Source organism: Pyrgilauda ruficollis, unplaced genomic scaffold (genome assembly GCF_017590135.1).
Source record: "Pyrgilauda ruficollis isolate IOZ18807 unplaced genomic scaffold, ASM1759013v1 scaffold3, whole genome shotgun sequence".
In the NCBI taxonomy this organism is placed as follows: domain Eukaryota; kingdom Metazoa; phylum Chordata; class Aves; order Passeriformes; family Passeridae; genus Pyrgilauda; species Pyrgilauda ruficollis.
In genome coordinates this window covers 13,265,970-13,284,812 of record NW_024524377.1, presented here as the reverse complement: position 1 = coordinate 13,284,812, position 18,843 = coordinate 13,265,970, and the positions used below count along the sequence as shown (strand labels likewise).

The 18,843-nt window shown below is 64.2% G+C and overlaps 4 protein-coding genes across 7 annotated transcripts; 2 read left to right on the top strand and 2 right to left on the bottom strand.

Moving 5' to 3' along the window:
* Positions 1 to 16: 16 nt before the first annotated feature.
* LOC121356659 (ciliogenesis associated TTC17 interacting protein) lies at positions 17 to 2,683 on the bottom strand. Its single transcript, XM_041473340.1, has 9 exons — positions 2,479 to 2,683; positions 2,012 to 2,224; positions 1,827 to 1,882; positions 1,422 to 1,508; positions 1,117 to 1,287; positions 826 to 950; positions 669 to 745; positions 480 to 568; positions 17 to 247 (listed from the first exon to the last, which is right to left on the bottom strand). Exons 1-9 carry the CDS (start codon positions 2,552 to 2,554, stop codon positions 17 to 19), a joined length of 1,125 nt encoding a protein of 374 aa, XP_041329274.1. The 5' UTR covers positions 2,555 to 2,683.
* A 137-nt stretch (positions 2,684 to 2,820) lies between these two features.
* PNKD (PNKD metallo-beta-lactamase domain containing) lies at positions 2,821 to 14,342 on the bottom strand. The gene is made up of 10 exons (XM_041473162.1): positions 14,224 to 14,342; positions 13,595 to 13,808; positions 5,468 to 5,583; positions 5,153 to 5,265; positions 4,871 to 4,929; positions 4,638 to 4,730; positions 4,260 to 4,423; positions 4,070 to 4,156; positions 3,845 to 3,960; positions 2,821 to 3,654 (listed from the first exon to the last, which is right to left on the bottom strand). Exons 1-10 carry the CDS (start codon positions 14,249 to 14,251, stop codon positions 3,481 to 3,483), a joined length of 1,164 nt encoding a protein of 387 aa, XP_041329096.1. The 5' UTR covers positions 14,252 to 14,342; the 3' UTR covers positions 2,821 to 3,480.
* Positions 6,701 to 12,830, top strand: TMBIM1 (transmembrane BAX inhibitor motif containing 1). 3 transcript variants are annotated; one of them, XM_041473158.1, is made up of 12 exons: positions 6,701 to 7,026; positions 9,975 to 10,219; positions 10,320 to 10,402; positions 10,473 to 10,537; positions 10,661 to 10,714; positions 10,834 to 10,884; positions 11,045 to 11,084; positions 11,220 to 11,257; positions 11,479 to 11,566; positions 11,675 to 11,770; positions 12,021 to 12,074; positions 12,172 to 12,830. In XM_041473158.1, the coding sequence occupies exons 2-12, from the start codon at positions 10,003 to 10,005 to the stop codon at positions 12,313 to 12,315; spliced, it is 930 nt and encodes a 309-aa protein (XP_041329092.1). In that variant the 5' UTR covers positions 6,701 to 7,026; positions 9,975 to 10,002; the 3' UTR covers positions 12,316 to 12,830. The 3 variants fall into 3 exon arrangements, with proteins under 3 accessions (XP_041329092.1, XP_041329093.1, XP_041329091.1); XM_041473159.1 differs by lacking the exon at positions 6,701 to 7,026 and adding an exon at positions 7,133 to 7,317; XM_041473157.1 differs by lacking the exon at positions 6,701 to 7,026 and adding an exon at positions 9,473 to 9,636.
* Positions 14,207 to 18,587, top strand: LOC121356554 (angio associated migratory cell protein). 2 transcript variants are annotated; one of them, XM_041473156.1, is made up of 11 exons: positions 14,207 to 14,336; positions 14,870 to 15,022; positions 15,426 to 15,545; positions 15,679 to 15,818; positions 15,903 to 16,047; positions 16,192 to 16,275; positions 16,553 to 16,668; positions 16,967 to 17,070; positions 17,543 to 17,633; positions 17,903 to 18,057; positions 18,316 to 18,587. In XM_041473156.1, the coding sequence occupies exons 1-11, from the start codon at positions 14,282 to 14,284 to the stop codon at positions 18,389 to 18,391; spliced, it is 1,239 nt and encodes a 412-aa protein (XP_041329090.1). In that variant the 5' UTR covers positions 14,207 to 14,281; the 3' UTR covers positions 18,392 to 18,587. The 2 variants fall into 2 exon arrangements, with proteins under 2 accessions (XP_041329090.1, XP_041329089.1); XM_041473155.1 differs by lacking the exon at positions 14,207 to 14,336 and adding an exon at positions 14,455 to 14,610.
* The last annotated feature ends 256 nt before the right edge of the window (positions 18,588 to 18,843 follow it).

The following is an 18,843-nucleotide window of genomic DNA, read 5'->3' as shown; positions in this document are numbered from 1 at the left end:
GGCAGTGCTGGCTGCTTTATTTGCTGTTAGCTGGAGGGTGGCCAGCGGGGGAGTTGGGGAGGGGGCTGGCGGCCCCAGTGGAGGCAAAGGGGGTCCCAATGGGCCGCTGGTGGGCGAAGAATTCCGCAGCAAAGGAGATGGTGTCGTGTGGCTGCTGGAGGAGCAATGCCTGGAGGAAGTCAGACAGCAGTGCCCGGACCTCAGGGTGCTGCTGGAGGTAGGCAGCATGGGATAGTTGCAGCTCATCCTGCAGTGGGGTGGAAAGGATGGGTGGGGTGGGCGTGAACACACATTTCCCCCCTGGGCACTGTGCCAGGGTGAGGGGGACAGGAGCCGGGGTCCTTTCCCACACTTAAGAAAGTGTGAGGAAGGATGTTGGTCAGCCTGCCCCCCAATGTGCCTCCTGGACACACGAGGGGAGACCCTGCTGGAGACTGGCACAGCCCCATGTCCCTTGTCCCCATGTCCACCCATCTTACCTTCCTGTCCAGGAAATAGGAGTAGAGCTCCTTGTCCTCCTCCCAGTCCAGGGGCTCTTTGGGGAAGGGGAGCTGGGGCTCAAACCTACCTGGCAGCAGAAAGGCAGGGCAGGGTGTTCCCCGTGGTGTTCCAGACAGCGGGCAGGGGCTGCCTGTGCTGGGGGGGCACGAGCCTCCCCTGCTCAGTACCTGACTTGCTGAGGACGGACTCATCCTGTAGAAGCATCAGCACGGGGGAGCCAATCTGCACCAGCTGAGCCAGACGCCTGAGAGGGGAAGAAGAGCCCTTGGCCTTCCCATGCTGGGTCCCTCTGGAGTGGCAGGGCTGGGTGCCTCTGGCCCTTACCCGTTGGGCAGGAAGCTGCTGTGCCACAGTGTGGGGGCACCTGTGCTGGCGTGCAGGGCTCGCTGGATCACGAACACCTCTGTCTCTGCCGAGCCCACCGCCTGCCGCTGGATGCCCAGGGCACGCTGGGGCGGTACAGCCAGGGCTCAGCCTTGTCTCAGAGTCACCCCTGCCCCCACTGCCATCCCCACGTGTCCCGCCATGCTGTCAGCCCCTCTGCCCACTCCCACTTCCCACATCCCACCCCGGTATCCCCAGCCCCACCCACGGGCTCTCCTGGCAGGCGCTCACATAGCGGGAGGTGCAGAGGTTGCCCTCGCTGTTGATGGCTGGGAAGACAAGGTCGGGGGGCACTGTCTGCCGGCGTGCCAGCACCCGCAGCAGCAGCAGGCTGGCCCCCTCCAGCAGCCGCGCCCGCAGCTCGGCCCGCCTGTACGAGAAGCTGTGGCACTGTGGCTCTGCCTGCAGAGAGACCTGGCACCTCATGGGACAGCCACAGCTCCAGCGTCCCCAGGGACAGCAACCCCCGGAGCCTGGGCACCCCTGGTGAGAGCTGTGCTGCCCCTGCCAGGGTGTGACCCTGCTCTCAACCTCACCTCTCCCTCCTGCAGGGTCTTCGTGACCGTCATCCCGTGCTCGTGGCTCACGATGTGGGTTGTCTTCTCGGTGGGGTGTGGTCTGAGCTGCGGGAGGGGTGGGAGGCACGGGGTGGAGGGTAGAGCCAGGGCACCCTCCTCTGAGGTGGCACCCCCAGCACCGCTGCCAGTCGGGGTACCATTCCAGATGCATTGTGGGAAACTCCCCACCCCAGCTGCCACCCAGAGGAGGGGATGGGGACCAGGCTGGTGGGACAGAGCTGGAGTCTGAGCATGACAAGGGACACCAGACTACCCACAGCAGCCTTGCAGGGGACAGCCCCCAGGAGGGCACCACTGCAGGGCACAGCCCAGGGCAGCGGGTAGGACACAGGGAAGAGGACATGCCACCACCATATCAGTCACCTCCAGGCACTCCTGCTCCTCCTGCTCCAGCGTCTCCAGCTGCCAGGTCACATAGGCTGGCAGAGCAAAGCCATGCTCAACCAATCCTGTTGGCACTGTCCCCATTCCCAGCCCTGGGGGCTGGTGGACAGGGATGTTCCAGCCCTGGGGAAGAAGGAACCCCCCCAAAAGCCACCCTGGCTCACCTTTGAGGGTGCTGGAGGCAGGCACACCGTCCTGCTTTCCTTGGAACCTGGTCTGCACCAGGATGCAGCTCTGCACCGGCTCACCTTCCCGGTGGTAGGGTGCCCACTGGGCTGCCATCCACCACTGGCCCTCTGCCTTGTGCCTTGGTGGGGCCCCCACGGCCACCACTGCCAGCGTCTCAGCAAACAGGCACCACTCCAGCTCCTTCAGCGCTGCACAGAGGGATGGTGACCCCAACACAGAGGGACAGTGACCGCGAGGAGATGGTCACTCTGGTCACTCCCTCCCGAAGTGACTGTCGCCCCTGCCCAGTGCCCCTCCCTGTCTCCATCCCCCCCGCAGGCTGGGCCTGGCCCCTCGCCATTTAACCCTCTCAATCCCTCACTCTCCGGCCCGGTGCCCCCCACCTCGCAGCGGGCACGGTGTGGCAGGACGGGGGGAGGCTGGAGGAGGAGGAGGCACGCACCGATGAGGCTCAGGAACTCGGCAGCAGCGTCCGCCATGCTCGCGGTGTTCTGCGCGCTCCGGGGAGGGGGCTCCATGCCTCGCCTGGGGGCTCCTGCTGCCGGACCCTGGGGTGAGGGGGCGGCGGGGCTCCCCCGAACCGCGGTCCCCGCCCCACGCGTGACCCGGGGGGGCAGGGACACCCCCCGGCCTCTGCAGCCCCCAGCCCCCCGGCCTCCCCCCGGGCCCCGCCGTGCCGGACCCGGCCCGGTGCCCCGACGCCTCCCGTCTCCCGGCAACGCCCTGGCCCCGCCTCTTAAAGGGGCCGCGCCCCGCCGGCGAGAGAGAAAGGGACGAACAGGTGTAAAATCGATCCAGTCTTTTATTTGGGGCGTGGGGGTGATTGTGGCTCCGATGCCCAGTGAAGCAGCACCCCCCACACCCCAGCAGTGCGACCCTATGGCCCCGTCCCAGTGTGTGTGTGTGTGTGTGTGCGTGCGTGCGTGTGCGTGTACGTACAGGGGGGCTCCGGCGTCAAGGATGGGGTGCTGCAGAGGAGCCCCTTGCCTGGAGGTAGTACTGCCGGCCCGCCTCCCCTTGCTGGCTCCATCCCAGCCCCCACAAAGGAGATGCACAACACTGGGGCTTAAGGGGAGGGGGCTGAGTGGTGGTGGTGGTGGAGGGGAAATTGGAGACTCCCAGAAAAACGGGGGAGTGGGGAGTGGAGGGGGGTTGTAGGAGAAGCCCTTGGTGCCATTCCTATATCCCCAGCAGTGAGGTGGGGGGCTACAGACCCCCCAAGAGGGGATTGAGGTGCTGCTACGTGACAGCTGGTGACCCCCAAGTTCGAGGGAGCAAAAGCAAGGATCACTTATGGGGTGGCCACTTAAGGGGGTGTCCACTCTTCCCCCTCCCCCTACCCTGCACCCCAGGAGGGAGATTCACAGCAAAACAAACCACACAGTCTTGGGCTCAACCATCACCCGGCCCCATGGAAAGGGGGGACCCGGGCAGTGGGGGAGATCTAGGTGGCCTGGTAGAGGTCCTTGCGCCTCCGCACCTCCTTGAGGACACGGGCACGAAAGGCATCAGGGTCCTCCCCCCCGTCCTGCCACAGTCCCAGTGCCTCCTGCAGCTCCGGCCGGTGTGTCCGCAGGAAGGGGTTGTAGGTCTGCTCTTCCCCCAGCGTGGAGGGGCACTGTGGGGGCAGCTGCTCAGCTCCCCTGCTGGAGGCAGCACCCCAGCAGGGAGCTGGGAATGCCCTCAGAGCCCCCTGCCCCTATGGCACCCACCGTGCAAGAGGGTGTTGGGGTGCAGCATCCCTGCCAAGGGAAGCCCGTGAGGGGTTGGGGTGATGGGTGCTGCACGCAGGGACCCCCATGCCTCACCGTGCTCCTCTTCTCCTGGCGCTGCTGCACTGCCCACTGCAGCTTCTCCTCCAGCGCGGAATTGTCCAGCTCCAGGAGGGTGGCGAAGGTCAGGCACTCCAGTGCGTATTCGTGGCCTGTGGACCCCCACGTGCAGCCCTTAGCATCACCCCCACCCAGCTCTCCCCCTTGGCAGTGGGACTAGGGGGACACCAGCAGCTCTGCCCTGCTGCTGGGGACACTCACCTGGCCAAAGCAGCGTGTCCTCACCCAAGCCCATGGCCAGGTCCAGGGAGGCGAGCATGGTCTCAGGGGAGCCCTCAAACGGCCTGCCTAGACCCCCACACAACTGCCTGTCATGCTTGGGGGGTACCCCTAAGCCCATCCCAGGATGGGATAACCCCCCAAGCCCCTGTCTGGGGTTGGGTGCACTCACCACAGCCAGCAAGGAAGAGGAGGTCCCCGGAGAAGAGGCAGGGGGGGCTGCCGAAGGGGCCCCCGTCCAGCACATAGACCATGTGGCCCACGGTGTGGCCAGGCGTGGCGAGCGCCTCGAAGGTCAGGCAGCCCACGGTCACCTTCTCCCTGTCTGCAAGCGGGCTGTGCCGGGAACAGGGGCACCGTCAGGGTGCTCCCCCAGCCCCAGCACCTCAAAATACGCCCCTCCCATGGCAACCCTTCTGGCACACTGGTGTCAGGAGCATGCCAGGTCTCTGCCCAGCATGGAACTGGTGGCTGAGTGCTGCAGACAGCGGTGGTTGGGAATGAAGCTCTCTCCAAATTTACAGGGGTGCTAGGGGGGTGCAGGACTTACTTGGTGAGCCGTGGGATGGCATCGAGAGCGCTGCCATACACCCTGCAGGAGCTGTGCTTCTGGCAGAGAGCCTCGTTCCCTCCGCTGTGGTCCCTGCAGACAGGGAGGTCAGAGACCCTAAATGTACCCCCCCATACTCCCCCCACTAAATGGGGCAGGGCTGGGGGTCACCTCAGGTGGGGCTGTCTTCACAGCAGCTACCAACCCTTCCAGGGCCACCTCTTGCCCCTCACCAGTGTTTGTGTGTGCAGAATATGGCCTCCAGCATCACCCCCTCTTCTTCGATGGCAGCCTGGGGAGGAAATATGGACAGAGAGATTAGGGGGGACAGGACCAGCTTTCCCTTCAACCCTGTCTCCCCCAGCTCCCCTGTCATGCTCCAGTCTTGCCTTGGGCACTAAGGGCTGCATATTAGGTGCATATTTGCTCCCCTCTAAGGCCAAAATACAGAGACGTGCCACCCCCTCACCTGGAGACAGGCAAACACCAGGTCAGAGTGGTTGTGGGGGTCTCACCTGTACAGCCAGCGGGTCAGAGGGGTCGATGACAGCCGCTTGGCTGGAGCCAGTGTCGATGACCAGGTAGCTGTAGTTGTTGGAGAGTACGGGAATGGGCAGGATTTTCACCCCTGTGGGGGGAAGAGACAGAATCAGGGCATGATCCCCCCAGCTGGAAAAGGGGGAGTCCAGACCAAACTCCCCACATCTTACATCAGATCCTTCATTAAACATGCTTTGGGCAATTCGGTGATGGCAACCCCCTCCCCAGCCCACAGTGCCAGTGCTGGGGGGCACTGCAGGGCCGAGGTGTGCGAGGGGCTCAGCACTCACCAGGGAAGCAGTAGGGCTGGGGCACGGAGTGGCCGTGCGGGTACCGCTCCCGGGCCTTCTTCACCTGCCGCTGGTAGAAGAGGTATCCCAGGCGTGTGCGGGCGTACAGGCTGTACCTAGGGAGGGCAGACACCCCTAGGCATTAAATCCCACTTCCCCTAAGGAGCCCACTTGGGAAGGGGGCTACTGCTGGGGCTGTGACTCTCACAGGGAACATATACAGGGCCACTTCTCATTCGGGGGCACTACAGGAGGTGTGTGTGTACCCCACAACCCAGGTGTGTAGTGAGGGCAGGAGTGATTCCCCGAGCAGGCATCCTCCAGCTCCTTCGAGCAGCAAGGACTGGGGGGGGCATTGCTGCGGGGTGCTCACCGGGAGGGGCTGGAGCTGGCTGTTCCTCCCATGCTCTGATGGGGGGACATGCCCAAGCTTGCTATGGTCCGGGGAATCAGAAAAGAGAATGGGCCGAGGAAAAGGGAGGCAAGAAATGGCCCCGTGTATGTGAGGGTGCAAAGGCTGCGGGGCTCGGAGGGTCCTCCCCGTTTGCACAGCAGCAATTTGGGACGGGACGGGGAATGGTGCAATGAGGGACATGTAAAGACCCGGGTTGCAAAGCCCATTCCCGGCCGAGGGCACCCCTGGACGGCACACCGGGAGCGATCCCTGCAGCAGCGGTGGGAGCCCGAAACCGTGGAACAGGGGCTCCTGCCAGCACCGGGCAGCGTGACCACGGCCGGGGCACCGGGGCAGGTCAGCGGTGACACCCGAGAGAAGGCGCCCCGGCACGGGTGACCGGCTCGGCGCGGGGAGGGCCGGTGGCTGATCCCCGGCCCCGGCGGCCGGGCTGGCACCGCCCGCCCCCGCTCCCCCGCCCGGAGCGCGCTGAGCCCCAGCCCGGTCTCTCCGTGCCGCCGCGGCCGCAGGTTCCTCCCCGGGCGGCTCCGCACGAGCAGGGGAGGGTGCTGCTGGGCCCTCCCTCCCGGCGGCAGCACAAAGGCGGGCGGTGGCGGCTGCCTCGCTGCGGGGGTCCCGCAGCGGCGACCGCTCCCTCTTCGGCTCGCTCGCTCACTCACCCCAGGCGGAACAGCAGCGGGGCGGCGAAGGCCATGAGCGCGGCGGCGGCGCGGCGGAGAAGGCGCAGGCAGGCGGCCCCGAGCCCGCGCACCCCGGCCGCCGCCGCCGCGGCCCCGCCGCCGCCGCACCGGGAGCGGGGAGGGGGGGGGAACACATGCTCGCGTCACCCGCCGAGAGGAGGGGATTCCCCCCCGCCGCCGCGAGGGGTGTCCCCCCTGACGTCACTGCTTGAAAAAGGGGGTCCCTGAGTGACGTCAGAGCCGGCGGGAAGGAAGTCCCGGGGGGACGGGCGAGGGCCAGCGGGGTCCGTCCCCGGGAGCAACAGGCGGGAGAGCGCCCCGCCGCCGGTCCCGGCCGTCGCGGGTGCAGGGCGCGGAGCCGCCGCGGGGGGGCGCGGTGGGCGGTGGCTGCCCCCGCCCCGTCCGACCCGTCCCGGCCCGTCCCGTCCGGTGGCGGCCGCAGCCGGCGGAGCAGCGCGCAGCAGGTAGGCTGGCCCGCCCCGCTCCGCGTCCCCCGCCGCTCCCAGGTCCCGCCTGCGGCCCCCGGCGGTCCCCCTCGTTCTCTCGACTCCCCTCCGCCCGCTTCGTCCCCCCACCCCCCTGGCCCTGCGCCCTCCGGTGCCACAGCCGGCGAGGGGCTGTCCCAGCGCTCGCCGGAGCGTCCCGGAGGCCGACGGGGACTGGACGGGGGTGGGCGGCCGGTCGCTAAACAGCGGGGACGCGCTGCGACACCCCGCTCCCCCGTCCCCGGAGTGGTGGGGGCACGTCGGGTTGAGGTGCGGCGGCGGGAGGAGGGGGACGGAGCGCGGTCCCGCGAGGAGGGACGCGGGGGGACGGGACCCCTACGCCGGGGTCCCTCTGTAGCACCGGTGCTGTTTTCCGAACCCCACGCGATGGCGTGGCAGGGAATCGGGGAGTAGTGCGGGGAGGTTCGTGGGAGGGCGGCGACACTTGTACTGTGGAGGGTGTCCTCACGGACCCCGTGGGGTGTCTCGGGAGGGGTGGGCACGGGCCTGTGCCCGGCAGGGTGTGGGGGTGACACCATGGGGATGCGTGGGGACCAGCACTGGATAGTGTGGGGGTGCCGGGGCTGAGGCACAGGAGGACTCCTCTGTCCCATGTCTGTGTCCCCGGAGAGAGCTTGCAGAGGGGCAGGGATGTGGGAGAAGTGATGCTGAACCCCAGCAAATTTGTGTTGTGTGTGAGTGGTGAGGGCCAGCAGGGACATCCAGCCTGGGTGGGCCGTACTGACCCTCGTGTCAGCTGAGCAGGACCGGCCTGGGCTGGGCCGGGCCGGGCCAAGTTGTGCTGTGCTGTGTTGGACTGTGCTGTACTGAGCCGTGCTGTGCTGCAAGAGGCAGCTGTGCCCTGTTGTACTGTACCAGGCTGTGCCACTCTGTGCTGTGCCATACTAGGCTGTGTTGTACCAACCCGTGCTCTACTGCTGGCAGCTTCCAAGTTCTTCAAGAGTGAGGTGCTTTCTCAGGCAGCCTGAATGTGGGGAGCTCTGTCCTGTGCCCCAATCCATGATCCCTCCTAAGGTGGCTGTGTTTCCCCCACAACCTGGAGGAGCTGGTGGGAGGGGCCCGAACCAGGCAGGGGTGCCACGCTGGATGGTGGGGACACAACCCTGTGCTACCCGTGAGATTGTGGAAGGGATGATGGTTGGCTGTGCCCCATGTGCCTGCTGTATGTGCCTTATCTGTGCTGAGTCACGCTGCCAGTGCAGAGTAGCACCCTGTCCCCAGGGACCGTGTCATGCCACTGAGCTGGCCCCGGGTTGCCCTCTGCCATCTAACTGGTGACCTCAGTTTCGGGACCATGCAGTGCCATGGACCTAGAAGGGTTCGGCTGCCTGCTTCCTTGGGTGTGGCAGCTGCTGGGACCCGTCAGGCTGGTTCCCTCCCTGTGCCCAAGGCTACCCCAATGCGGTGGAAGCAGGAGGGGCTGGAGCAGTCAAAAGGTGCTGGTCGTGGGCACAGGGTAGGACCCCACTGATCTGGTGCTGGCCAAATACACCCCGCTTTCCCCAGACACCTGGGCTCCCTCCGGGGACTCTGGTCCCCCTGTAACGTGAGTGTCAGTCACAGAGGCTTTCCTAGGGTCAAGGTCCTATTTTGGGCCTTTCCTGGCCCCACAGATGAGGACCAGGGGGTCCCCTGTGCTTTCTGGGAAACCACAGTGTGGAGAAAGTGAACTTCCTGTCCGCATGGCCACTGCCACACCGGTTATTTATTTTGGGCGCTGTCGTCATCACAGTGATGAAGGCCAGTGTGACTGTGAAGGCAGCTCGGCCATGGCTGGCACAGTTGGATGGCAGGAGGGATGGAGGGACAGACACGGAACTGCTCCCTCCAGCCCGGCATGCGTGTGCCCTCGGCATCGCCGCCTGCCCAGCCCGGCTGCGGGAAGCACTGCGTCACACAGGAGGAAGTGCCCAATCCCCTCCTAGCCTGGTCCTGGTTAGGATCAGATCCTGGTTCCTTCCCTGGGATGGTTCCAAGATCACAACACTGCTGCGGGCAGGAGGCTCGTGGGGGATCCTGTCACCTTCCTGGGGTCTGGGGTGCCAGTGCTGAGGGGGTGGGAGGTGGGTAAAGGCCTGACACTCTCTACTGGCAGCGCTGTTGTTTTCCTGGCCTTGAAGATCCTGCTTTCCTTCTCCTCCTCCTGCTGGGACCAAGCCCAGCTGGCCTTGAGCCCGGGCTGCCTGCTCACAGCTGCCGGGGGCTCTGTGAGGGGGCCTGCTGTGGCCGAGGAGGGGAGCTCAGCCCCAGGGGGGGTCCCAATTCTGCTCCCCGAGGAAGGGTCCATCTCCTGTAGAGTTGATGTGGGTGTCACATCCCCTTATAAGGGGACTCAGGAGTTCTGGAGCCCCTGTGTGACACATGCAGCTGTTGCGTATCCCTCCGAAATGGGAGAGGCAGTGGGATCTGCGTGGCTGTGATGAGGATCAGCCCCTGTGTTTCCATCCCAGGCAGCTGGCAGGGTGATGCCATTTGTCGTCGGTGTGGTGCTACCAGGAGCCACAGACCAGCCCGGGGTGCTGCTCCTTCCTCCCTGGCAGTCTCAGGGCGGGCTTTAAGGACCGAGAGGTCAGATCCCTTCTGGAAAGGTCACGTCCTCGACGCAGCTTGAGTCAGCGCGTGGCTGTGCCCTGCCCGCGGCTGACCACTGACGCAGGTCCCGCGGACTCAGGGCACAGGAATGCGGGTGGCCCCAGCCGAGGGGACATCCCTCGCTTGTTATTGACCTGCTGGCACTGAGGCCAACTTCTCCTTACTAATTAGGAGCCGCTATTAAAGTGGGAGGGGGAGGTTTTGTGGCTGCACGATCCCCTCTGTCCCTGCACCTGTGGCTGCACTCACCAGGAACAGGTCCTGCCCGGGGAGGGTCACCTGTGCTGAAGCCCCCCGTCTTCTGTCCCCTGCAGGTGCCCGTGGGAGGTGCAGGGAGCCGGCATGTCGAATCCCAGCGCACCCCCGCTCTACGATGACAAGAACCCCCTCTACCCCCCGCGCCCCGGAGGGTACCCCCAGCCCCCCCACTACGCCGGGGGGTACCCGCAGCCTGGGGGATACCCTGCGGGGGCGGGGTACGGGCAGCCCGGGGGGTATCCAGCGTCAGGGGGGTACCCTCATCCGGGCATGGCCATGCCCAGCATGCCTATGCGGTTTGGTAAGTGGGGCACCTTGGTTTGTCTGGGGGAGGGCGCTAGAAAGAGGGGTGCTGTGAGGGGCTGCACGGCTGACCCTGGTCTGAGGGATGTCCCCCACAGGTGACAGTGGCCTTGGGGATGGCTCTCCCTTCCAATCCGTTGACTGGGACGATAGGAAAGTCCGGCATGCCTTCATCCGCAAGGTGAGTCCCAAGGGGCCAGGGGCACCTGTCAGGGTGGGGGGACAAGTGCTGACCCCCCTGTCTCTTGCAGGTTTATGCCATCATCTCCCTGCAGCTCCTGGTGACAGTGGGAATCATCTCTGTGTTCACCTTTGTGTGAGTAGAAGGTTCCTCCTTACCTTTATCCTGAAAAAGAGGAGCTTGAGTTCCTCGGGGGTGTTCAGAGGGGACAGTAGCTGCTGTCTCCTCTCCCTCACACTTGTCCCTCCTGTCCCACAGCCACCCTGTCCGCTCCTTTGTCCAGAGGAATGTTGCCATCTACTACGCCTCATAGTGAGTAGGGGCTCTGCTGGCTCGCTCCCCCCAGCTCGTGCCCCCATCCACAGCCTCCCAGCCCAGGGGCTGATCCTGGTGGGGGCTGTGGGGCTCACACCTGCTGTCTCTCCTTGCAGTGCTGTGTTCCTGGTGACCTACCTGGTGCTGGCCTGCTGCCAGGGTCCCCGGTGAGTCCCTAGGGCCCCCAGGGTGGGGGGTGTGGGTATGGGGGGTGTCTCCAGAGCATCAAGATAAGTTCCTGCCTGAGGCTGCCCCTGGGTGGTGGGGGCAAGGGGGACATGACATGGTTGTTGTCACTAGCTTACCTCTCTCCTGTTTCGTCCTCAGGAGACGCTTCCCCTGGAATATTATCCTGCTGAGCATCTTTGTGAGTGGGCTGGGACTGGCAAAGGGTCCTGGTGGTGCCCCCATGGCACCCCAGCTCCTGCTGGGTGTGCTGGGAGGGATAGGAGGACATGTGGGCAGTTGGGCAGCCTGCTGAGCTCACCCCTCTCTCCCACAGACGCTGGCCATGGGGCTGATGACAGGCACGATTGCCAGGTACGCCCTGGGGACCCTGCTGTTACAGAATCTGGGGTCCCTCCTGTCCTCCACAATGCAGCCAGCTCAGCTGAGAAGCTGCCAGGAGCCAGGGCATGCTCCAGTCCCTTGGGCTCAGGGACTGCAGAGCTCCTGTCCACGACTGGGGCTGTGGGGGAGGGTCTCCAGCACCCCTCTGGCGGGAGGATACTGAAGTGGGAGGTGACTTTGTTTGTCTGTAGCATGTACGAGACGAAAGCTGTCCTGATTGCCATGCTCATCACCGCCATTGTGGCCATCGTTGTGACCATCTTCTGCTTCCAGACCAAGGCAAGGAGGGGGATGCACCCTGCCCTGCACTCCATGGGCCAGGTGTGGGGAGCAGGTCAGTGGGGACACCCTGGGCTCTCCTGTGACATTTGTGTGTGTCCCCATCAGGTTGATTTTACATCCTGTCCGGGGCTGTTCTGCGTGCTGGGCATCGTGGTCATGGTGACCGGGATCATCACTGCCATCGTCCTCTCCTTCAAATATGTGAGTGGGCAGGAGAGAGGGGCTGTGGGGTGCCGTGGCAGTCCCCTGCAGGGCTGGTGCAGGCAGGGGTTTGGGTGGTCCCTTTGCTGGGAAGCAGGGTGTGGTACCATGGAAGGCAGCTTGCCTGCAGGGGGAGGGTGCGTCAGCATGGGCAGCAGCTCCTCAAAGCCGGGTGCGGGCAGGACCTGCCCTGTTCCCCTGCTGCCTGCCAGCACCCCGGCTCATCCTGCTCCTGCTCCCTTCCCGCCAGGTGCCCTGGCTCCACATGCTCTACGCAGCCATCGGCGCCATCGCATTCACACTGGTGAGTTGGCAGCTGGAGCGGGCAGAGGGTGTGGGGCAGGGACTGGGGAGGGAGGAATTCCCCCGTGGTCCTTGCCTGACACGCTCTGTCCCTGCAGTTCCTTGCCTATGACACCCAACTTGTGCTGGGAAACAGGAAGAACACACTGAGCCCTGAGGAGTATGTCTACGGTGCCCTCACCATCTACACTGACATCATCTACATCTTCACCTTCATCCTGCAGATAGTGGGCCGGGATTAGCCCTGGCACCCCTCCTGTCCCTCTCTATCTGCCCCTCACCCCTCCTCTGGTCTCTGTACAGGATAGTCTGCTTACTGTGACTCTTAATGCTTTGGCATTCCTACCTGTAGGCTGCTAAGGAAAGGGCTTCCCTTGATCATCCCCCAGCAAGCTCTGAGAGCAGTGGCGGGGACTGGCTGCCTGCGTTAAGGCAGTTTAGCCCAGCTCTGGCACCGCTTACCGAGGCTGTGCCAATGGCATTGGGCTGGCAGCGGAATGTCACAGCCCTGCCTGGGCACAGGGAGCTGGCAGCAGCCGCTGGGATCATGCTGGGATTTTTTGGCAGAGAACAGTTGGTGTCATTCACTCTGTGCCTTAAATGTGGCTCTGGCCATGCCCCCTCCCCGAGCTGTGGCTGTGCCCCGTGTGGGCAGGGGGCAGCTGGAACCTCCGAGGCAGAGCTCACACTGCAGAGGCCCTGCAGCCAGGGATGTGGGCAAAGTTGCACTTGCTAAATAAAACACTTCAGTTTTCCAGACAGTGCCGGTCTCACTCTTGTGGCAACTCCCTCAAAAAACCTGTGGGCAGACCCAGTGGGGGCTGCGGCCTGGTGCAGCACAAACACTGATTTGGGATGGGAAAACCAAGGTCAAACTGCTGCAAGCCTGGCCTCCCTCCCCTGCCTGTAGCCCCTGCTGTTGTGGGCAGAAGCCCAGCTGCAGAACACCTGGGGCCCCGCTGCTGAGGCAGGCAGAGCCTGGGTGAGCATTGAGGGAGCAACCACAGTGGCACTGAGCTGTTTCACTTTATTTGTCCCTGTTCAGCTCCACAACCACTTCATGGTCTGGACACGCAGGGCAGACACCACTGTCATGTGTTCCAAGGGGCTGGTGTCAGCTTGGCCAGTCCCTCCAGGGTGCCGCAGTGCCAGCCTGGCCGTGGGGCAGCCTGGCTATGCCCCCCTGACCATCCTGTTGTACCGCTCCGTCTCATACTCGCCCTGGTTGGCTTCCATCATTGCTCGGCGGACTTTGAGCTGCTCAAGGCGGTTTTTGTCCACTTGCCGTTTGGTCAGGAGGAAGAGGATGATGCCGGAAGGCAATCCAATGGCCCTGCAGGACAGCCAGCGATCAAGGAGATGGAGAGAGTGAGTGGGTGGGAAGCCAGGGTGCTGTGCCACGCCGGGGCTGCACGGACAGTGCCCTGTTCAGCACTAGAGACCCCCAAGACCCCTGTTCCAGCCCCACAGAGCAGTGCAGCCTTCCAGAGCCAACGCTCTGCCAGCAGCTGAGCCACTCACCAGGCCACCCCCACCGGCTTCATCGGGTTCTTGCCCTTCTTGCGGGTGGGGATGTACTCCACCCCCTCGGGGAGCCCCCCGCTGCCGGGCTCCTGCCTGGCGCGTTGTCCGGCTGGCCGGGGGCAGCTCTGCCCAAAGAGCCGTGTGCCCCGGGCGTCCGGCCGCGCCCAGGCCTTGGCAGGGCACGCCGAAGCTCTTACAGCCATCAGCAGTCCTGCGGGGAGAGAGGCATTAGGGAGGGGCAGCCATGGGGTAGAGTGTGGGGGGCCCAGCCCGGGCTGCCTGAAGCTGCTGTCCCTGCCCTTACCCCGGCTCTCTTCCCTGCCTTTTCCCTGCCCTTTTCCCTGTCCATCCCTATCCCCCTGCCATAGGCCTGCCCTTCCGCCAGAGGGCGCTCCAAGGCGGGGCCTGACCCGGGGGCGTGACCAACACAATGGGCGTGGCCAAGCGCAGCGGGGGCGTGGCCCTAAGCCCTGTCCTCAGCGGGGCGGGGCGGGGGTGCGTCCCGGGGCGCTTGTGCCGAAGGCCGCGGGGCAGTGCCGTGAGGGAGGTGGCGGAACGGTCCCGGTTCCCCCGCCCCGGGGCTGCCCCCCTGACTCCTGCCCACCCGCTCGCCCGTCCGCCGTTACCCCGCAATCCGCCTCGCGCCGCCGCCATGGTGCCGGTGTGCGCCAGCGGCTCCGCTGCATGCCGGGAGCTGCAGTCTCGCCACGCAGGGAGTGTCGGCGGGCGGCGCCGCACGGTGTGTGCTCAGAAAACTGCATCTCCCAGAGTGCGCCGCGCGGGGCGGGGCCGGTTCGCGCTGCTGGCGGAAAGGGCGGGATCCGCGCGCGGCCGCGGGCCGTGGTTGGCTGGGGCGGGCGGGGACTGAGCGGGGCGGGGCGGGGCGCGCGGCGGAAGCGGCGGCGGCGGCGGCGGGCGGGTCGGCATGGAGCCCGGGGAGGGCCCGGGGGCGCTGGACCTGCACGGCGACGAGGAGATCATCGAGGTGGTGGAGCTGGGCCCGCCCGGGCCGGGTGAGACGGGGCGCCCTGCGCCACGCAGCGGGCAGGGCCTGCGGGGGTCCGGCCTCTCGCCGGGGCACCGGGAGCGCTGCGGCCCCACCCCAGTGCCGGGCCCGGCCGGTGCATCCCCCCGGCCCGCGGCCTCTCCCCGTGTCGCGTCCCGTTCCTCTGCGGTTTCCCTGCTCTGGGGCTCGTGGCCGCACCGCGCATCCCCCGCTGTCCCGCCGAGCCGGGCAGCCGCGAGCCGCGCCCTGACCTTCGCCCTCTGCAGATGACCTGGCCGAGGAGATGGAGGACGTGGACTTTGAGGACGAGGGGGCAGAAGAGCCCGATGCCGAGACTTGGGAGTCGGAGGATGACGAGGGGGTGGAGGACGGCATGGAGGCACAGGACGACAGTGAGGTCACGTTCTCGCTCCACTCGGGTGAGTGCTGGGCACGGGCAGAAGCAGCTGGGACCCCCCTGGGGACATGGTTTCATCTTGGCTGGCCCCAGAGTCCAGGGGTGCAGTGCACCTTGCTAGGCTGCTGTCTCCTAGCCTTCTTGGGACAGCCGTCAGGATTCTGAGCTGCCCTGGGCTTGTTTCTGCCTTGTGCTCTGGCAGAAGAGCCCTTTGGGCCTCTCATTCCATTAGCAGCTGGCCCTAAGCTCAGCAGAAAGGCTGTGCCCCTCCTCTCCCGCGTGAAGAATTGATTCACACTGGGCTGGGTTGAGAGTTCAGCTTGCTGACGTCCCACCCAGACCAGTGCTGCACAGGGTTTGGATCCCCTGGGAACATCAGGTGAGGTGGGATCAGCCATGTAACCTCTCTTTGCTCTTTTGTGAAGATTCTGTCTTCTGTGTGAGCCTTGACCCCAAGACCAACACGCTGGCAGTGACAGGTGGAGAGGATGACAAGGCCTTCGTGTGGCGTGTGAGTGACGGGGAGCTGCTGTTTGAGTGCTCAGGTGAGGTGCAGTGAGCAGCTGTGTCCCCTCTCTGCAGTGTCTATCTGCGCACATTTTTCTCCAGCTGATGCTGTGCTCTCCTGACCATCGTCCATAGCTTGCCTGAGCAGTCTCTGTCCCCTGATGTTTACAGGACACAAGGACTCGGTCACCTGTGCTGGCTTCAGTCACGACTCTGTGTTCGTGGCCACAGGTGACATGTCTGGGCTTATCAAAGTGTGGCGGGTGGATGCCAAGGAGGAAGTGTGGTCCTTTGAGGTGGGAGACTTGGAGGTGAGTGGTGCTCTGGGGGGCTCCCCAGCCAGCAAGTGGGGTGGCAGCACTTCGGTGACGCTGCCTGTCCCTCTCTCTGCTCAGTGGATGGAGTGGCACCCTCAAGCCCACGTACTTCTGGCTGGTACAGCTGATGGCAACACCTGGATGTGGAAGATCCCCAGTGGGGACTGCAAGACCTTTCAGGGTCCAGCATGCCCAGCCACATGTGGCAGGATCCTGCCCGATGGTGAGGCGTGGGGCCTCTCTGCAGTGTGAAATGTCACCAGCTCTGTGTGGGCCATCTGCCCTCCTGCTTCTCCCAGTCTGTGCTGAATGGGAGGTGGGGGGATGGGGGGGCCCTGTCTCTATCTGCTATCTCTGTCTCACCCAGGAAAGCGAGCAGTGGTGGGGTATGAAGACGGGACCATGCGCATCTGGGACCTAAAGCAGGGAACCTCGCTGCATGTCCTGAAAGGTAAGGAAGAAGCAAGAGGTTTGTCACCTGGGCTACTCCCTAGTTGGCAAACAGCCCCTTCTAGTGGGCTCTGACCTCTGCCTGGGTGGAGAGGAGGCATCCTGTGAGGACAGGAGGGAGCCTGGCACAGGGTTTGTCTATCCCCAGCGGTGGCTGTACCTTGCTGGGGTGCTGGCAGAGCTAGGCAGGGTGGAGGCTGCAGGGTGGTGTGTTTCAAGGCTCACTGGGTCTCTGTGGGGAGGGCACATAAAGCTCATACCTGCTGCTCACCCCCCAGGCCAGGATGGCCATCAGGACCCCTTGACGTGTGTGGCCAGCAACCAGGATGGCAGTTTGATCATGACGGGCTCTGTGGACTGTCACGCCAAGCTAATCAACTCTGCCACAGGCAAGGTGCGTCTGCGTGGGCCGGGGGCAGAGCCAGGAGCGCTGGGGACCCCTCCCAGGCAGGGCCGGTGTGCGGCCATCGGCAGCCGGCAGGCGGCGCCCTCGCGCTGCGGCGGAGCGCGGGCTGGGTGGTCCCGCCGGCTCCTGGAGGGACGCTCCCTCCCTCCTGTTTGCTCCCGGCAGCTGAGGATTTGCGGCCGCGCCTTGTTCTAATGAGGGCGCAGGCTCGGTATGGAGTGCGAACGGGACCTTTGTGCATCTGGGTCTCCTGCCCTCGGGGTACAGTGTCCCTCCCTCTACCCAGGTGGTGTGCGTGTTCAAGATGGAGAGCGTGACCCCCAAGGCACCCGTCAGTGAGGGCGAGGAGGCAGAGTCCAACTCAGTGGAGTCGCTGGGCTTCTGTAATGTGTGAGTGCTGGGACAGCCCCTCTTCAGTGCTACATCTTACAGGGCTTGTCATACAGATCCATTTGCATCCCTTGCGCTCAATCTGCTGCATTTCTCTTGCTCCATCCTCCCCAGCTGGGTATGGAGATGCCAGATCCCTTTGGTATGAGGCCAAGGGACACCAGCTGCTCAGCCCTCCCTGCAACTGTTGGGATTCTGGGCTAGCCTGGTGGACCACTGCTTGGCTGGGATACTCTAGACAGGTGTTTTCCTGTCAGGACATTGTCATCTTCACAAACCACGGGCTGGTTGCTGACTTGCTGTACTGTTGGGTTTCCCAAGTGGTGTGTTTGATGGCTTCAGGGATCAGTTTGTCCCTCATCTTCTCAATGCATTGTAGCCTTCAGCATAGGGTTTGCCTTTTACCTGGAGCCTTTATGTGTTTCCATCCCTGCTTGCCCATGTCCCATGTAATGCCTCTTCCCGTCTGTAGGATGCCACTGGCTGCTGTGGGCTATCTTGACGGCACACTGGCTATTTACGACCTCTCCACACAGAGCCTGAGGCATAAGTGCCAACACGAGGTACTGCCCTCCCCCCCTGCCCAGGCCTGGGAGGTGGGCTTTGGGCCTTTTGGAGAGCTCCTTTGGAGCCCAAGGACCAGTTCCCAATTTGTACTTCTCCCTTAGCGTTGGGCTTCCCCAGAGGGCAGCCACAGTCTCTGCAAAACGGATGTGCTTGGCCCTGGGGTCTGGCTCTCCTGGGGGGATGGCAGACACCATGAGGGGGTGGGGGTACATGGGGGGAGCTAACACTTGCTGGAGATCCCCACTGTGGTCTCCCCCTGCCCCAGTCAGGGATCGTGCAGCTGCTGTGGGAGGAGAGCTCGGCTGTGGTGTACACCTGCAGCCTGGACGGGGCTGTGCGGCTCTGGGACGCCCGCTCTGGGAAGATGATCAGCGAGTACCGAGGGCACTCTGCTGAAATCCTCGACTTCGCCGTCAACAAGTGAGCAGGCCTAGACCCCTTCCCTGCTGGGTGGAGGGAGCAGTGGTAACAGGGGCCTCCAGCCTAGGAGCTCATATCACAAGCTGCCTCCTCTTTGAGTGCCCTCGTGGTCTGGTCCCAAGGTGGGGGAGAAATCTAGGTCCATGCTGAGACTTGAGGGTCTCAAGGGGGAGTGCAGCACTTCAGAGCTGGGCTGGGAGTGATGATCAGGGATACTGGAAGCCCCCAGCCCCACCTCTGAGCCCTGTCTCCCTGCAGGGATGCCTCCATTGTGGTGACCACCTCTGGCGACCACCAAGCCAAAGTGTTCTGCGTCCAGCGGCCCGATCGCTAGAACTGTGTCAAGGGACGGCGTCCTGGCGCTGCCGTGCGCCTTGTGTACAGAGGGACGAGGGACATGGTTTCACCATCCTTCTCCAGTGCGTGCTTTGTAATTTTTCCAGCCTGCCCTGCTTTGCCCTCACCATCTAGGGGCCAAGCCAGGGGTTTTGTATGAAGATGTCTTTAATTATATAAATTATTTCACTTAACTGGATGCCATCTACTCTGCTTGTTGGGGGGAAGAGGATCTGGGGAGCTATGCTCCCTCCTCAGGGATCTCCCTGGCATCCAATCACGGCTCCAACCACGGCCTGAGGATCAGTGGCAGAGACTCTCATCCTAGCTCTCCCTGCTAGGGGGAATGAAGAGGTCAGGATAGGAGGGTGCAGGTTGCTAGCTGAAGGAAAGAGAATCCTGCTCTGTACAGTCCAGGAGTTCTCTAACAGAACACGCTATTCCCAGATC

What these genes read in the sequence shown, in the direction of transcription:
- LOC121356554 (XM_041473155.1), top strand. Translation starts at nt 14,523, where the DNA reads ATGGAGCCCGGGGAGGGCCCGGGGGCGCTGGACCTGCACGGCGACGAG. An exon ending in TTGAGGTGGGAGACTTGGAG is followed by an intron (nt 15,819 to 15,902) that starts GTGAGTGGTGCT and finishes CTCTCTGCTCAG; the next exon opens with TGGATGGAGTGGCACCCTCA. An exon ending in CTCGACTTCGCCGTCAACAA is followed by an intron (nt 18,058 to 18,315) that starts GTGAGCAGGCCT and finishes GTCTCCCTGCAG; the next exon opens with GGATGCCTCCATTGTGGTGA.
- LOC121356659 (XM_041473340.1), bottom strand. Translation starts at nt 2,554, where the DNA reads ATGGAGCCCCCTCCCCGGAGCGCGCAGAACACCGCGAGCATGGCGGAC. An exon ending in CGAGTTCCTGAGCCTCATCG is followed by an intron (nt 2,225 to 2,478) that starts GTGCGTGCCTCC and finishes CCCTCTGTGCAG; the next exon opens with CGCTGAAGGAGCTGGAGTGG. An exon ending in AGGAGCAGGAGTGCCTGGAG is followed by an intron (nt 1,509 to 1,826) that starts GTGACTGATATG and finishes CCCCTCCCGCAG; the next exon opens with CTCAGACCACACCCCACCGA.
- TMBIM1 (XM_041473157.1), top strand. Translation starts at nt 9,488, where the DNA reads ATGAGGATCAGCCCCTGTGTTTCCATCCCAGGCAGCTGGCAGGGTGAT. An exon ending in TTATCCTGCTGAGCATCTTT is followed by an intron (nt 11,085 to 11,219) that starts GTGAGTGGGCTG and finishes TCTCTCCCACAG; the next exon opens with ACGCTGGCCATGGGGCTGAT. An exon ending in GCGCCATCGCATTCACACTG is followed by an intron (nt 12,075 to 12,171) that starts GTGAGTTGGCAG and finishes CTGTCCCTGCAG; the next exon opens with TTCCTTGCCTATGACACCCA.
- PNKD (XM_041473162.1), bottom strand. Translation starts at nt 14,251, where the DNA reads ATGGCGGCGGCGCGAGGCGGATTGCGGG. An exon ending in GGCGCGAGGCGGATTGCGGG is followed by an intron (nt 13,809 to 14,223) that starts GTAACGGCGGAC and finishes CTCTCCCCGCAG; the next exon opens with GACTGCTGATGGCTGTAAGA. An exon ending in GCCATCCCACGGCTCACCAA is followed by an intron (nt 4,424 to 4,637) that starts GTAAGTCCTGCA and finishes TTCCCGGCACAG; the next exon opens with CCCGCTTGCAGACAGGGAGA.